Raw genomic sequence first — 17,460 nt, forward strand, 5'->3', positions numbered from 1 at the left:
CCCCATCTTCTATATGTTTCTTCGATTCAGGTGCTTCCAATCATATGACTGGTGCTGTATCCCATCTTCGTGACATTTGTCCCTACACCGGAAATTAGGCTATTTCTACTGCAAATGGCACTAGACTACCTATTCAATCCGTTGGATCATTAATTTTCTCTCCTTCTGCTCATCGCCAGTTCACCCTTCGTGATGTGTTTCATGTCCTTAACCTCTCATCCAATTTAATTTCAATTGGTCAACTCACATCCAATAACTGCTTAGTCATATTTCTTCTCAACTGTTATTTTGTGTAGGATCTGGCAACGGGGAATGTACTTGGGATGGGTAGGCGACATGGTCATCTATACGTGTTGGACTTTGATCCATTTGTCACTCCGGCTTGTTGTTTCTTTTCTCCACCTTCATTAGATATTTGTTTGGCAAATAAATTGTGGAAACTGTGGCACTTTCGCCTGGGTCATCCACATTCCGATCGGTTAATTTAGTTATTTTCTTCTGGCATGTTAGGGAACGTTTCTATTAATAAAAAAGATTTGAATTATTCTTGCTCATCTTGTTGTCTTTCAAAAAGTAAGTGTATTCATTTTCCTCTAAGTACTACAAAATCATCTTCTATGTTTGAACTAGTGTATATAGATGTTTGGGGTGCTTCACCAATTATGTCTCTCTCTGGGTTATAATACTATGTTATATTTATTGATGATTTCACAAGTTACACCTGGATTTACTTTCTGCACTCGAAGTCACAGGTTTTTGAAAAATTCAAGATATTTCACTCTATGTTGGAGACTCAATTTTGAGTTCCAGTTCAAACTCTCCACTCTGACTCAGGGAGGGAATATCTCTTAACCGATTTTCATACATTTCTTCAGAGTCATGAGATTATTCATCAGACCACCTGTTCTGATACTCCACAATAGAACGGGGTGGCTGAACAAAAAAATAGTCATATTGTTAAAACTGCCAACACTCTGATGACAGTTATGAGTGTTCCTCGTTCTTTTTGAGCGGAAGCAATGTTACATTCAATCTACTTGTTAACCGAATGTCAACCAACATTCTGAACAGTAAATCTCCATACTTTGTTCTCAACGGCTTACCTGCTGCATATTCTACATTTCTTATTTTTGGTTGTGTGTATTATATTCACCTGGCTTCACGTGAGCATAACAAACTATCTCTAAAATCGATCAAATGTATGTACTTGGGATTTGGAGAAACTCAGAAGGGTTTTCAATGTTATGATCCGGTTTCTCGTCGTGTTCGGGTTTCACGACATGTTGTTTTTCTTGAACATATTGCCTTTCATTCATCTCTTCCTCCTCCGCATGCCCCAAAATCTCCTGGTCTAAGACCTTTCCTGATATTCTTTTTGCCTCGAGTACTCTTCCTCGTCCGTTGCAGGTTTACTCGCATCGTCCACGTACAGCTCCACGACCTATTACTCAACCCGAACCTACCGTACCTGTTGCACCTACCTCGATACGTCGTTCCGATCGTATACATCGAGCGCCTAATCGCTTGATATGCTGTCTGCCATGAATGTTACTCTGGATACTGTTTCTATTCATACTTCATACTCTCAGGCAGCCACTCATGATTGTTGGAAGAAGGCTGTGGTAGAAGAACTTGCAACATTGGATGATAATCATACATGAGACATTGCCACTCAACCCGCTGACCAACAATTAATTGGTAGCAAATGGATTTATTCTATCAAGCTCAAGTCTGATGGATCATTGGATCGATACAAGGCTCGACTTGTCGCTCACGGATACAAACAGGAATACGAAATTGATTATGATGAGACATTCGCTCTCGTGGCCAAGATGAAAACTGTTCGTACTCTTCTGGCAATATCTTCCGTTCGCTCATGGCCACTTGCTCAGATGGATGTAAAAAATGCTTTTCTTCATGGAGACCTCCACGAAACAGTATATTTGAAACCTCCTCCTGGCTCTTTAATCCCTGACAACAAGGTATGTCGCCTAAAGAAAGCCCTGTATGGCCTTAAACAGGCACCTCGGGCATGGTTCCAACACTTTCACGATGTTGTTACAGGCGCTGGCTTTACTCAAAGTAGTCATGACCCATCCTTATTTTTATGCACCACTGCTCGCGGAATTATCATAGTTCCCGTCTATGTTGATGACCTTCTTCTAACTAGTAGCGATGCTACTGGCATCTCGGCTTTAAAGGAAGTTTTGCAATCCTCCTTCAAGATGAAAGGCCTCGCCCATCTCACATACTTTCTTGGGCTTGAAATTTCACGTTCTAAACGTGGGATCCTGGTCAGCTAGCGTAAATATACCAAGGATTTTCTCGCCTTGGCATCATTGACGGATCAGAAGAAAGTTCAGACTCCCTTAGAACTTAACGTCCAATAGGGCCGTGACGATGGTGATCTACTTGCACAGCCCAACTTATACCACCGTTTGGTTGGGAGTCTGGTTTACTTAACTATGACTCGCCCTGATATTGCCTACATTGTCCAAGTCGTCAGTCAGTTTGTTTCTGCTCCTCGGACTTTCATATGACTGCGGTGTTGCGCATCCTACGGTACCTACGTGGAACTCTGGATCAATCACTGTTCTTCTCCTCCATGGCGACTCTAGACCTTCGTGCTTATTCGGATGCTGATTGGGCTGGTTGCACTCTCACATGAAGATCTATCACTGGCTACTGTGTTTTTCTCGACACTTCTCTCATCTCTTGGAAGTGTAAGAAGCAGGCCACTGTTTCCAAATCAAGCACAGAAGCCGAGTATCAGGCGATGTCCGCTGCGTGTAGTGAGTTTGTCTGGTTATGTGGACTTCTTTCCGACTTGGGCATTCCTCTGCAGAATCCTACTCCACTCCATGTTGATAATCTAAGTGCCATTCAGATTGCCAAAACTGAACCCATGAACCATCGCCAAGCGAAAATAAGATAACTTCTTTAAACATTGGGGCCAACCTGGTAACTACTTTCCATAAGCCGCAAGTCCTATAGATGGAAGTATCTAATCCACCAAACCCCTTCTTGGACACCATATTTACTTGCAATCTTCTCCCTCCACCAACTTCTTCTTTCATGCCAAATCTCTAGATCCATTTCCCACGCAAGGTTGTATTCATGGTGGACAAGACTCTCAAAACCAGCACCTACCTGCCTCTGCCAACAGCCTACCCACCTCCCAATTTAGGAGGTGAAAGTTACTCCATCTCCACAATACTAAAGCACTGCCATTATTAAATAAAGAAATAACGATCTAAAAAGTGGAGTCTAACCAACTTTCAATATCACATTAATAAAACTATAAATAAATAAATAAATAAATAAACCCCTGAGGAAATCCATGGTGTAATAGAGATGAGAAAGAAGAAATTAAGAGGATAAGAACTGATTTGCACAACCCAGAAGATTCAAAGATGTTCATAGGGTTTTCTCCCTAAACTAACACTCTTTTCTTTATCCAATCCCATTACCATATGGCACCTACAAATATTCTTATGGAAAAACTCGATTATTATAAAAGAGAGACAAAAAGACTTATGCATGAAATTATGTAATTAGAGCATAATCAAAGGATGCCATATCCCCTACAGTACAACATTTGTGGGAAAAAAATGATTTGACATATATCGCGAGCGAGGCCCACCGTGTGGTGTATGTGTGGCGATGAACATATCGAAAAGGGTCACCCAACTATGAAATTGGGACACTCCAAAATCAAACCAATCCAACAATTATGTGGGCCACCAAATGAATTTGGAGGTTTTTGGGTAGCTATCCATTGTTTCCTATGACATTATTGGTGCAACCAGCTGATGGGAATGATCCGCCCAAACATAGGCACCTCCAAGATAAGCACAAGAATCAAAAACATGGTAGAAAACGATATCAGAATTTTCTTATTCATTTCAAAAGTGCCTTGGGACTAATGCTAGGCCCTTAAATAGGCTTCTTAGACATACAAAGGAAGGTTCTTAACGTCATTGACAACCATGACTCATTACAAAAATAAAAGACTAATCAAGAAAGATGCTCAATGGACAAGAGATATCTAATTGGATTTTATTGCTTGGCTGGCTGATTGATTTTGCATAGCTAGCTGCCTAATTAGAAGGAATGGGCCTCCTCACCAAGGTGCTTCGTATCCATTACAATACGACCGTAAAGGCCAATATGAATAAGTAACGGCCATGACCATCACGCTATACGGGAGTGAAATGGGACGGTCTTTTGGGACCCTATCGACCATTAAGGGGGTTGTAATGGCCACCATGAGGCATAACGACCGTTACCCCCGTAATGGTCTAAAAATGGCCATTTTTTTCTATTTAAATCTATTTTCTCCTCATTTTTCCACTCCTTATTCTAAAAACTTTTCTAGATTATTTTGCAGTAGATTACGACTACTCTTACTCTAGTTTTTAGGATTAAAACCATAGATTGAAGCGATTTGGGCAAATAGAAGCTTTGAGGGCCATTTTTTCAAAAAATCAAAAAAAAAGTGGTATTTATGCATTTTTTCCAATTTCTAATTCTAATGTTTGATTGTGGTGTGTAAATATTAGAGACACAATCATATTCATAAATTTACTAGACAACCAGATGCAACATTGATGAGGACATCCGAGCAACATACCAAAGGAAGAGGGTTGAGCCAGTCTCCTTACGGCTAGATGACCATTACATGTAGCCCACTTGGCCCAATTCACATTCCTAACCACATTGAAGACCCCACATGCATGTTTTTGTGTCTTTAAAAACCCTATACTGGGAAGATACACATGAGTTACATATAAAAGCTTGACAGACACATTGTACCATTGTATCGAGTGGACAAGACGATCGGACCATTGGATCATCATCATCAGGCATCTAAATCATGGACCCCCATGAGCCATGAAATAGTTTAGTTGTTTAGTTTGTTTACATATTTCGTTATTTTTTAAATAGCTTATATCTGTGTTGAGATTAGGGAGTTAGGAACAACTTTAAATTCATCGAGCATCTTTATGTTGAGAATCTTATCCGAAAGCGCCTTTTTGTGAAAGCATTTTTTTTAGACTATAAAGGGTTTGACATCCCCACCCTATCCAATAGGCATGTTATGATTGAAAAAGATTACTCTCATCTTGCTTTGAAATTGAACCAAATCTCATCCTATGATTGGATTGGTGGTGCAAAACCACGGGGAGCGATTCCTTAGTTATCTTACTACTTTTCTCTCTTCTCAACAAGGTATCATCTTCTTCTTTTCTTCCTTCATCTCTCTTTTTTTTTTCCTTCCTTCTTCTTTTAAACATTCATTCTTCTTCTTTCTACAACCCCTAATCCATCCAAACTTAGTTATAGAAATCCTAGTTTTCAAAACCCTAGTTCTCAAAACCCTAACACTAAATCTCTAAAATCTTAATCCTAATTTCTCCAAAATCCCCTAATTTTGTAAAAACTCTAATTTTTCCAAAATCCCCAAATCCCAAAACCCTAGTTCTTAAGCCCTTTAATAAACCAAGAGATTCCCTTTAGAATTAGATCAATTACCATGCTAGGATGGGGGTTCTATCTCCTATAGGTCCTGGATAATCGGTATTTAATTGGCATTGCGGGACTGTAGTAGGCTTGAATTTGGACATGTCATGAATCTAAAATTTCTAAATTTATGGTAAATTAGCTTTATTTTATCATTCCATTGCTCTAGTTGATCTGTCTTTTAATTTAATAGCATCTATTAGGTTAGATCATTCCGTCTTGCATCAAAATTTCGTATCAGAGCCTAGGTCTAGCATAGGATTTTCATATAGCATTAGAGTTTAGGGTTTACATATTGCCGCGTTTAGAATTAGTAGCCTTCCATTCTCATCATATTATGTTTAGGATTTTTGTGGTTAGTTCTCCCCAGTTAGTGTGTCTAGTGTATGCCCACCCGTAGTGAGTGTGGTTTTGGTTTGCACCCCACAATGAACTCGAAACAGCTTACCAAGGCCCTTAACGCCATCAACCACCATCTTACGGCCATCAAAGCCCAAAGTATAGCCACTAGTAACCAGCTGGCAGTCCTCAAAAATGAGATCAACACTCGCATGAAATAATTGGAAGCTACCCTCCAAGCAAACCCCAACAACATGGAAGATGGCCAATCTCAAGTGGGAAGTGAAGTTGGAGGAGTTGAGACCGTGCCACTTGCAGTTGTCAGATGCGCCTTGGCCCAGGCTAAAGAGAGTGAAGATTGGCGCAAAAAATCAAATTTTCACACTTATACTAAGTGAGGTGGCAAAAACTACAAGGTGATCATTTATAGTGGCAATCGCACCAATGTGGTCTCTGCTAGAACCGTGGATCACTTAGGTTTAATAGCCATTCCTCACCCTGAGCCCTATCAAGTCTCATGGGTTGATGCGTCTTCGATTCCGGTTTCTCAGTGTTGTCTCGTTCCCATCCAGTTTGGTTCCTATACAAACACGTTGTGGTGTGATGTTTTGCCTATGGATGTAAGCCACATTATTTTGGGTAGACCCTGCTTGTATGATCACGATGTGACACTATTTGGTCGCTCAAACATGTATTCGTTTATGCACGAGGGTAAGAAGATAATCACGATGTGACATTATTTGGTCACTCAAATATATGTTCATTTATGCATAAGGGTAAGAAGATAAAGTCGAATCCTCTCCCACCCAAAAGCACTCCAAAAAAGGAGGACATCAAGAAACATGACCCTGAAAATGTAAGGAAATTCTAGCTTGAGTCTCTCCCTATAATAAATGCCAAAGAGTCCAAAAGGAAAACTAAAGTTGATTTGACGGTGTATGCCCACGTGGTAAGTGAGGTCACATGTAAGGTTAGTATAGAGATGCCACCTGAGGTTACACCCGAGGGTAGTATAGAGTTACCACCTGAGGTGAGTCTAGTATTGGAAGAGTCTAGTGATGTTATACTAGAGGACAAAATAGATGAACTAACACCCGTGCAGGACACTCAACATGCTTTAGATCTTATCCCCGAGTTGACTTTACCAAACCTTCCTCAAGAAAAAATGAGACCCATGGAGGAAACGGATTTGGAAAGACAAGTAGATGAGCCTAAGAAGCCCATAGATTTTATTCTCGTGTTAGTCTCACATAGGTCATCAGAGTCTACGATGCATTTATACATCATATCTATGATTGACATGTTGAAATTAGAAAATGGATTTGCATGAGCAATGAACATACAAGATCTGTGCTGGCTCTCATCACAGGTTCAGAAAGTTTCAAGTTGGTGACTATGCGATAGTTCATATAAGGCTTGAATAGTGTCCGCAAGGGACCGTTAAAAAACTACAATCCCGTAGTGTGAAATCCTACCGAGTAATTTGGGACATGATGCATATGTTGTAGATCTTCCACCTGATATGGGTATTATATCTACATTCAATGTGAAAGATCTTATATCTTTTAAGCGTCCAACATCTACACCTACTAGCCTTTATTCAGATCATCATCTTGATCCTCATGATATTCCTCCCGACCTGTCCTATGACCCTTGGCCTATACCCAATTCTTTCCAGCATCTACCTCTTTTACCATACACACCTACCAAGAGAGAAAAGATAGAGGATGTCTGGGAAGAGCGAGTGGTTTCCACATGACATGGAGGTCACTAGGAGTACCTCGTCAAGTGGAAGGGCAGGCCAAAGTCCAACAGTACATGGATCACAGACACCGAGCTTCAGCGAAAAGACCTGGATCTCCTTAAGTGTCACCACAACTTTATTTCACCAAAGGCAAAATCTCCTTAGCCGAGGGGAATTGATGAGAACATCCGAGCAACATACTAGAGGAGGATGGTTGAGCTAATCTTCTTATGGCTAAACGACCATACATGGGGCCCACTTGGCCCAATTCACATTCCTACCCACATCAAAGACCCCACGTGCATGTCCATGCATCTTTGAGGACCCCACATTGGGAAGATGCATGTGGGTTGCATATACGAGTTTGATGGACACGTCGGTCTGTTGGATCGAGTGGGCACGATGATTGGTCCGTTAGATCATCATCATCGGCATATTGATCGAGGACTCTCATGGGCCACGAAATAATTTAGTTGTTTAGTTTGTTTACATATTTCATTAGTTTTTGGTATAGCTCATATTTGTGTTGAGATTGGGGAGTTAGGAACAACTTTTAATTCATCAAGCATCTTTATGTTAAGAATCTTATTTGAGAGTGCCTTTTTGTAAAAGGTCTTTTCTAAGACTATAAAGGGTTGGACGTCCCCACCCTAGCCAATAGGCATGTTATGAATGAAAGAGATTTCTCTCATTTTTCTTTGAAATTGAGCAAAATTTCATCTTATGATTGGATTGGTGGTGTGAAACCACGGGGAGGGATTCCCTAGTTATCTTTGTCTACTTTTCTCTCTTCTCAACGAGGTATTATCTTCTCATCTTCTTCTTTTCTTTCTTCTGCATGTCTTCTTCTTTTCTTCCTTCATCTCTTCTTGTTTTTTTTTTCTACTTTCTCCTTTTAAACCTTTGTTCTTCTTCTTTACACCCCTAATCCATCCAAACCTAGTTCTCAAAACCCTAAATCCCTAAAATCCTAACCCGAAATCTCTAAAACCCCAATCCTAATTTTGCAAAAACCTTAATTTTTCCAAAATCCCAAAACCCTAGTTCTTAAGCCCTTTAACAAACCAAGAGATTCCCATTAGAATTAGATCAATTCCTATGCTAGGATGAGGGTTCTATCTTCCATAGGTCCAGGATAATTAGTAATTTATGAGATTCGCATTGTAGGACTATCATATGCTTGAATTTGGACATGTGATGAATCTAAAATTTTTGAATTTATGGTAAATTAGCTTTATTTTGTCATTCCATAGTTTTTGTTGATCTGTCTTTTACTTTCATAGCATCATATTAGGTTAGATCATTCCGTCCTACATCAAACACTCTCACCAAAGAATTGACTATTAGGTTACCATAAACATGTTCAAAACAAAACAAAAAATGAATATATATTTGGAATATTTACGTTATTTTAGATTTTCTAAATATTTTTTTTCAGAATGTTTTTGGGCAAAAAAATTTTCAATCATTTCGGGGGTCGTTAATGGTTTGATATTGCTCAAGGTCAGGATTCAGGCATTGGAAATTTGTAGCTATGATGAAAGTAGCATTAGAGAAAGGTTATCCTTGCCAACAGACAAGAAACTTCCGGTAACTATCTTGAAACATGGATACGATGATCATCGAGAACATCAATAATCGTGTCTGTTGGTGCAAAATGGTTGAAAGTCTAATTGTTTGTTCCTCGATGACATAGCATGGTGCCACAATAGATGGAAAGATCTTCCACATTGAAAGTGGGACTAATAAGTAAATCCGGTGTGAAATCTAAAACATACGAATTGGCAATATCTTCTTTATGACATTGAACACTCCTGTAGTGCAAAGATGGAGGTTCTTCAAGGACTTGAGGGCTAACCGTTCCAGACATATATGGACCATAACCATGTTGCTTTCCACAAATTCAGCAAAACGACACATTGCATCTGCATGTTGCTTATAACTTTCATTACTTGCAAAGATATTATGTTGAACTTTGTCATGCACTTGCTACATATGGTGGATGGAGTTGGCAACTTCTGCTCTTGATCTCGACATTACAAATAGAGGAACCAAATCAACTGGAACACGCGGACATATACTAGTTACTACTTCAAAAGGTAACATCCTCATAGACAGTGTTTGAATTATCTTCAATATGATCTTTATCTTCAACTCAGCGATACCGATAATACTGGTAGTGATAATAATAACGTTGGTAGTATAAAAAATTCCTGGTATTAGCAATGTATCGCTAAGTATCGCCAATGTAACAATATTGTTAATATAATCGTCAATATTTTCAACTACGTAAATTCTAGGTGCGCTTGTATTGCCAATGCATCAATATTGCCAATGTATCACCAATATTTTCGACTATGTAAGTTCTAGGTAATGCTTGTATCATAAGTGTATTGACGATATTTGAATAATATAGGCATAGGACCTCGACCGAACCCCCCTCGTGGGCCCCACTTCACATGAGCCGCCCACCCCGAGTGTACCCCTGCATCCCACAGGCCACCTCACTCAAGCCCGGTGTGAAAATGACCCTGCATTAATTACCCCCGGTGAGAAGTCTCGAACACGAGACCTCCCACTCTAATACCAATTTGATGCAAGATAATTAACCACTTGCTCTAAAAGCTCGAATTGATAAAACATGGCTAATCAATCCATTTATCTCATAGCCCAGGCCCCACATCCCATAGGTTAGGACCTCGACCGAACCCCCCTCGTGGGCCCCACTTCACATGGGTTCCGCTTCACACAGGTGGGACCCACCTCACACAGGCCACCCACCCCAAGCGTGCCCCTGCATCCCACAGGCCACCCCACTCAAGCCCGGTGTGAAAATGCCCTTGCATTAGGTCCTCATTACCATAGTAATGAAGGTTCATGAATTGTGAACACTCATTAGAAAAATCTCCTCTCGTCCGCAAAAGTAACATTCAATATCCCGCGATTCTTGCTTGAGGGGAGGACTTAGATTATGACATTGCCCTCTGGTGTCATGTCCCTACAACAGTAGTTGCCTCTGGTATAAATTCTAGGCCCGACAAGTGGAGTCTATATCTATGGGCACGGATAAAAATGGTAGAAATATTGTCGATAGCCTTGCGGCGAAGTCCATTTAAGAAGTGGATCTGGACCTTTCCTCACAAAATATTCATCGGCTTAGGAGCCAAAGCATCGGAGAATTTGTTACCGTAGTTGTTGTTCAAATCATCAAACCTTCTGATGAACATCGTTGAATAACTCAAAATCATACATGAGTATCTCACACTTAATCTCTTGGTGCAACCTTGCCCAATAGCGGTTAGCCATTACACAGTTGGTCTCTGCAAGCTTACAACAAACAAAAGGCTCATTGAGCTTCTTAGTGCAATCATCCACCAATAAAGTTCCATGTTTAAATGTAATGAGCTCCTAAAGAAGGATATCCATAGAGTTTAAAGGCAAATATTTACTTTCCAGCTTCTCTCTCATGTCAGCCCACCTGGTGATAGCAGGTCGACCTATAATGAGATTGTTATCATCAGTGCTTCACTACCAAATTCTTGCTAGGCTATTTAGCTTGACTTTGGCAAGAGCCACTCATTGGACATCATCTATGACATACCATGCAAAATAATCTTCAAACAATCCAATCAACAAAAGCCTTTGCATCAAGGCGACCCGCAAAATCCGAAAATCAACTCCTACCTTTTTTATGATATCATCCTTCTTGGGCATTTCTATCAAGAGGTCACGGGCTCTTTCTACAAAGAGCCATTATGTGAAGTCATAACAAATTCCCGATAATATGTATAGTTTTGATTCCCCAAAGGTTTTATCTAGACACCTAGTTGCATATTTGGGTCTATTAGGACCCTAGTGGAGTTAAGTTGCTTTCCATGTTGTTCTCCACGTACCTAGTCAACAGCGGCTACCAAGCTCGCTACCCTTGCAAATAACTCAGTGATGCAATTACCTCATTGTTGATCAGTAAGCTTCCCTCAATAAACGTGACCACTACGGGTGACCGGAGCAATGTCAGCAAAGTAATTGACAGAATATAGCATAGTTTCTGAGCTAGAGTAGAGGATTGTTAATGGGCTGAGATTCTAGTCTTTAATAAGTTGGAATGGAGCTAGAATTTTGAATGTTAATGGCTAGATTTTGGGCTTTTAATGGGCTGGAATAGGGGCTGGATTTGGACTGCTGATGGGCTAGTTTTCTAGGCTTTTAATGGGCTGGAATAGGGGCTTGATTTGGACTTTTAATGGGCTCATTTCTGGGCCTTTAAGGGCTAGAATGAGGGCTGGATTTGGCCTGTAACTGGCTGGCTTTGGGGCTTTTAATGGGTCATAATAGGGGTTGGGTTTAGACTGTTAATGGGCGGGTCTTTCGAGCCCATTAAAAGCCCAAAATCTAGCCATTAACATTCAAAATAGGGGCTTGATTTGGACTTTTAATGGGCTGGTTTCTGGGCCTTTAAGGGCTGGAATGAGAGCTGGATTTGGACTGTTAACTGACTGGTTTTGGGGCTTTTAATGGGCCATAATAGGGGTTGGGTTTAGACTGTTAATGGGCAGGTCTTCTGGGCTCTTAATGGGATGTAATAGCGCTAGGTTTGGACTGTTAAGTGGCTAGTCTTCTGGGCTTTTAATGGGCCAGAATAGTGCTTGGACTGTTAATGGGCTGATTTCTTGGGCTTTTAATGGCCTGGAATAGGAGCTAGATCTGAACTACTAATGGGCTGGTTTTCTGGGCTTTTACTAGGCTCGAACAGGAACTGAATTTGGACTATTAATGAGCTGGTTTTCTGGGCTTTTAATAGGCTAGAATAGGAGGATAGATGTGTGCCGAAATTTTGGCAGTCTCCCCTCGTTAATTGGACATTTGGACCTTGTAAAAGAAAAGAGACAAATAAAAAAAGTGAAGGGAATAGGAAGAATTGATGCACTGAAGAAAATAAAACAAAAGATGCAGAATTTTTAATGATTAAAAAACCCGGAAGCAGAAGATTGTGATTGTCGTTGATCCAGGACTTTAATCCATCCATCAAAACTTGCTTTGATACCAATCTAATGCAACCAGCTGATAGAAAGGATCCACCCAAACGTAAGCACATCCAAGCTAAGAATAGGAATTACAAACAACGTAGAAAACGTTATGTGGAATTTTTTTATTCACTTCAAAGGTGCCTAGAGACTACTCATGTCAGGCCTTTAAATAGACTTCTTAAACGTACAAAGAAGAAAGGTTCTTAACGTCATCAACATCTAATGACTAACTAAAAAATAGAGTAGTCAAGAAAGATGCTCCAATGATTAAGAGATATCTAATGAGAATTCATTGCTGATTGATTTTGTATAGCTAGCTGCCTAATCAATGACCTACCAAATGATGTTTTTTTTTTTTTTTTTTTTTTTTTGACGACGGGGCGTCTCCGCCCCGTTTTTGAGGGGGGACTATTCCATGCGGATGCACGCAACCACCCGCCAACCACATGCATCGGGTATCCACAGAGAGGGGACTCGAACTCGTGTATGTGGGGAGGAAACCCACAACCCAAGCCGTTCACCCAAACCGTGACGGCCTAGAGCTGTACACAGGCCGAACCGAGTTGAGCTTGGCCCGGATCGGCTTGGCTCGGCCAACAGGCTACCCTAGCTCAAACTCGGCTCGGCTCGGACCTCGAGCCTGACTGGCCAGCTCGGCTCGGTCAGCAACTCGGGCCAGCTTGAGCTTGACTCGATCTTTCAAGCCGAGCTCGAGTTTGAGCATACAAGCTAAGTTCGAGTTTAGACTTCAAGATTTTTAATGTATATAATATATAATATATAATATATAAGATATATAATATAATTTATTTAAATATAAATATTTACAAAATATTTATATTAAGTGAACTCGATCTGAGCCGAATTGATTCCAACCGAGTCAAGTTCTGAGTCAAGTCAAGCTCGGTCTAGCTCAGTCTTGGCTCGAAATTTTTTCGAGCTCAAAAAATCAGCTCGACTCGGCTCGGGTTCAAGCCGAGTCAAATCGAGCTTTTTCAAGTCGAGTTGAGCGAGTTAACGGAGGTAACTCAGTTCATGTACAGCTCTAGTGACAGGTACCTACTAGATGATTTATAGGCCTGATCTTTTAGATAGCCATCATCTTTCTATGACTCACCTGATGTGCACGTTGGATCACATAAAACAATGCAGTGGGCCACACCATAGAAAAAAATGGACAACCACCCAAAAACCTCTGATTCACGTGGTGGCCCAAATGATAAAGGTTGGATTGGCCTATATTTTAGGCATCCAAATTTCATGCCAGGCACCCTCACAAGAGCTATAGAGTACGTTTATTCCACAACATTTTAGACAATCCAGTCTCCAATTTATATAAAAAAATATAAATAAAAAATGAAAGCCCAACCATTCGATGACTAATATGATGTGAATGCTCAACGTAGATCCATAGATATGCGCCATAAAATCTCTAATTTACTAATCGCATTTGCTTATGATGATCGGAACGGTTGATTTTGCGGGCCACAACACGGATGGGCCATATCTAAAATGATCAGTGGCCTGAAAAGTGGATGGTTAGCCAAAATTGAGAAAAACTGAGTGCAGACTACATTCAACTGGTGAGACCGATCTATGCGATGGACGCCGAGACCAAAAGTCCCATCAGCGCAAATAATTGCCACGTGTACGGTGGGGATGAACTACAGAGAACTTCCTGAAGCTTTCTCTCCATCAAATAAACCAAACCGAGATTCCAAATCATCAGAAGTACAGTTCAGAGTCGAACTCGAGCTACAAAAGGCGAATTGAAGGAAAACATACCTTTGGAAGTGGCGAAACGCGAGAGGAGAGAGACGGCACGTGCTGTGCTCTGGACGGTGCTGATTGATGGACGATAAGAGGATCGGATGAGACTCTCATTCAAAGAAATGCAGAGAATCGGCAGAGGACGATAAAGAGATCTCAACATTTTCTATTTTCTTCGTTTTTCTTTTTTTAATTGTGAAAGTTGAGAGAAGTCCTGATTCTGGAGTTTCTCAACCTTTCTGTGGAGAGGAATTAGAAGGGGGTTACGGCAGTTAGAATGGAGGGGTGCCTTTTGGCCGCGAAGCTAACATGCGCCTGCGTATAAATACGCACGCACCCCGTGACTTTAGAGCCGGGGCTGTCAATGAGGGGAGCGGATTAGGTGTTACCCGGGTGACACCTTAGTGGGTGTTACCCATACGGTGGGGCCCACCTTAATAATTTTTTTATATATCCACGCCGTCCATTAGTTTTTAAAACCAATTTTAAGATGTATAGAACAAATTAAGGAGATTAAATACTTACATGGACCACACAATAGTAAAAATTGTTTATTCAGTGCTTTACCATTAAAAATTACAAAGGGTCCATCTTAAGGTTTTATTGATGTTTATTTTCCATCCAAAATGTTTATAATATAAATAATATCTGGATGAACGGAAATTATAAATATTAACTTGATCCAAAACTTTTGTGGCCTACAAATAGTTTTTAATGGTCATTCATCACTATTTTCACTGAAATGGTCCACCTGAGATTTGAATCTTCTTAAATTTTGGTATCTTGTACTAAAATGATATGGGAAAAAAGATGGACGGTGTAGATATACAAAAAAGTACATCAATTTGGACCCCACGCCGTTAGAGTTACACCGGTTTCCCAGGCAACAGCTAATCCTCTCCCAGGTCCCGGACCCGGTCTAAACGGCGTTCAGTCTTGCCGTGTCCTTTGGGATCCGGGGCTTTTTTTCAGGACTTGGACTGCAATCCAATTGGGTAACGGGTACCCGATGGGTAGCCATCGGGTCCTTCTACCTTGGTTTAGATTCGGTTTGATTCATGCCGTTCAAATAAGGACCGACGTTCACACGGTGGACCCACTTGAATGGATGGATTAGATGACACACTCCTGTGATAGTTTGACACATTCCAGGTGATATGGATTGACAAACCTCGTTCCCTTGCCACAGTAGTTAAGATATAGGGATTTTTTCCTATGGCTGCCTACCTTTCCGGTTATTGGACCAAAAACCTGTTAAACTATTTCCTAAATCCTGTTTATCATATATTTCATATACCTCTAGCAGCCGCTACTCTCAACGGATTTAGCCGGTAATTGTGGAAAAAGTCTTTTTTATCTCCGCTTGTCAGGATTTATTACTGTTCAACCCTTTATCATGCTTTTATCTTCACCAAATGGCTGTATTGTCCTCCATTTTACTTAGAGGGGCAATTATGATGTTTGTGTTTTATCTATACCGTCCATTCATTTTTTCAGATCATTTTAGGGCATGATCCCAAAATTGAGGATATTATGGGGCTTATTTGGGCCACACGATGGAAATAAAGTGGGATCGAATGCCCACCATTGAAACATTCATTGGAACACAGGGGTTTATGAGAAATCCATCCCATTCATCTGTTTTTTCATCTCCTTTTAGGGCACTGCCCAAAAATGAGGCAGATCTAGAGCTCAATTGAGCCACACAACAGGAAATAGCAGGGAAAAATGTCCACCATTGAAATATCTTAAGGGCTATCTTGGGGCCCACTTTGAGCCTTGGATCTGCCTCATTTTTCCCTTAAATGAAATGGCAAATAGATGGACATAGTAGATTTGTCACAAAAATCATAGCAGCTTGATCTAAAAGTTATGGGGCTCTCGATAAGTGTTTTATGGTGGCCGTTTAGTTACTGTTTCCTGTGGTGTGGTCAACCTGAAACTTTAATCTACTCGTTTTTTGGCTCATACCCTACAGTAATCTGGAAATTTTGACGGACGGCATGGATAAAATATACACATTATGATGCCCCACAGAGCACCGTCCAATGGCGAGTTGCTCCTGACTGTGTCAGTAGCAATCTGGATCCTTGCTTAGCCATCATCATGCCTCCACTTAAATCTCCCTAAAACCCTGGCGAGTGTTCATGACAAATCCATCTCGTTCATCTGCTTTATCAATTTTTGCTAGGGCATGGGACCAAAGAAGAGTTAGATGTAAAGTTCAAGTGGGCCACGCGATAAGAAATTGTGTGAAGGACTCTCACCGTTGAAATATCATGTGGCTATAGTGGGGGCCACTTTGAGCCTTTGGTCTTCTTATTTTTGGGTCATGTCTTAAAATGAGCTTCCAAAGCAGATGGACGGGATGGATTTCTCATAAACAGGTGGCCCTAATGTAATTAGGATGAGAGTTGCGCCACATTCAATGTCAATAAATGCTCTCAGTAGTTGGAAATTTAAGTGCAACCCACCCAACAGTAGTGGGGCCTACCATGATGTTTGTTACAAATCGTCCCCGTACATCATATTTTTCATCTCATTTTAGGGCATGGAACCAAAAATAGGGTTTATAAAGATCTCAAGTGGGCCACACGAGGAGGAAAGATCAAGTATTGAATTCTCACCGTTGAAACATTCATGGGTAACATATACTTTTTGAGACAAATCCACTCCCTCCATCTGTTAACTCAGATTATTTTAGGGAACAAACTATAAAATAAGCCATATCTGAAGCTCAAGTGGACCACACGACAGGAAACAGTGAAAAATAATGTCCACCATTGAAATATCTTGGGGCAATTAAGGGACCACTTTGAAATTTAGATCTGCCTCATTTTTGGGGCCATGCCCGTAAAATGAGCTGGAAAAGCAGATGGACGGAGTGGATTTTCACAAACATCAAAGCTACCATACAAAAGTTTGGGATGGGATTGACACATTAATAATCTGAACGGAGGTTGCAAGTTTTGTAAATAAAAAATATAAAAATCAATTCGTATGGATACCTAACATCACGCGGTTTAAAGAATAACGGTGGGAACGATAAGCGAGAAT

General features: G+C 40.6%; 1 protein-coding gene across 1 annotated transcript in view; it reads right to left on the minus strand.

Annotated features, from left to right (window-relative positions):
* The window catches only part of LOC131258136 (nudix hydrolase 2-like), a 48,218-nt gene extending 33,511 nt beyond the window's left edge, over window positions 1-14,707 (minus strand). Inside the window, exon 1 of the mRNA XM_058259244.1 lies at window positions 14,419-14,707. Within this exon, the coding sequence (XP_058115227.1) occupies window positions 14,419-14,566 (148 nt within the window). The 5' untranslated portion in view covers window positions 14,567-14,707. The remainder of the gene's footprint in view (window positions 1-14,418) is intronic.
* Window positions 14,708-17,460: the final 2,753 nt, after the last annotated feature.

The sequence above is a fragment of the Magnolia sinica genome, chromosome 10, assembly GCF_029962835.1.
Source record: "Magnolia sinica isolate HGM2019 chromosome 10, MsV1, whole genome shotgun sequence".
NCBI lineage: Eukaryota > Viridiplantae > Streptophyta > Magnoliopsida > Magnoliales > Magnoliaceae > Magnolia > Magnolia sinica.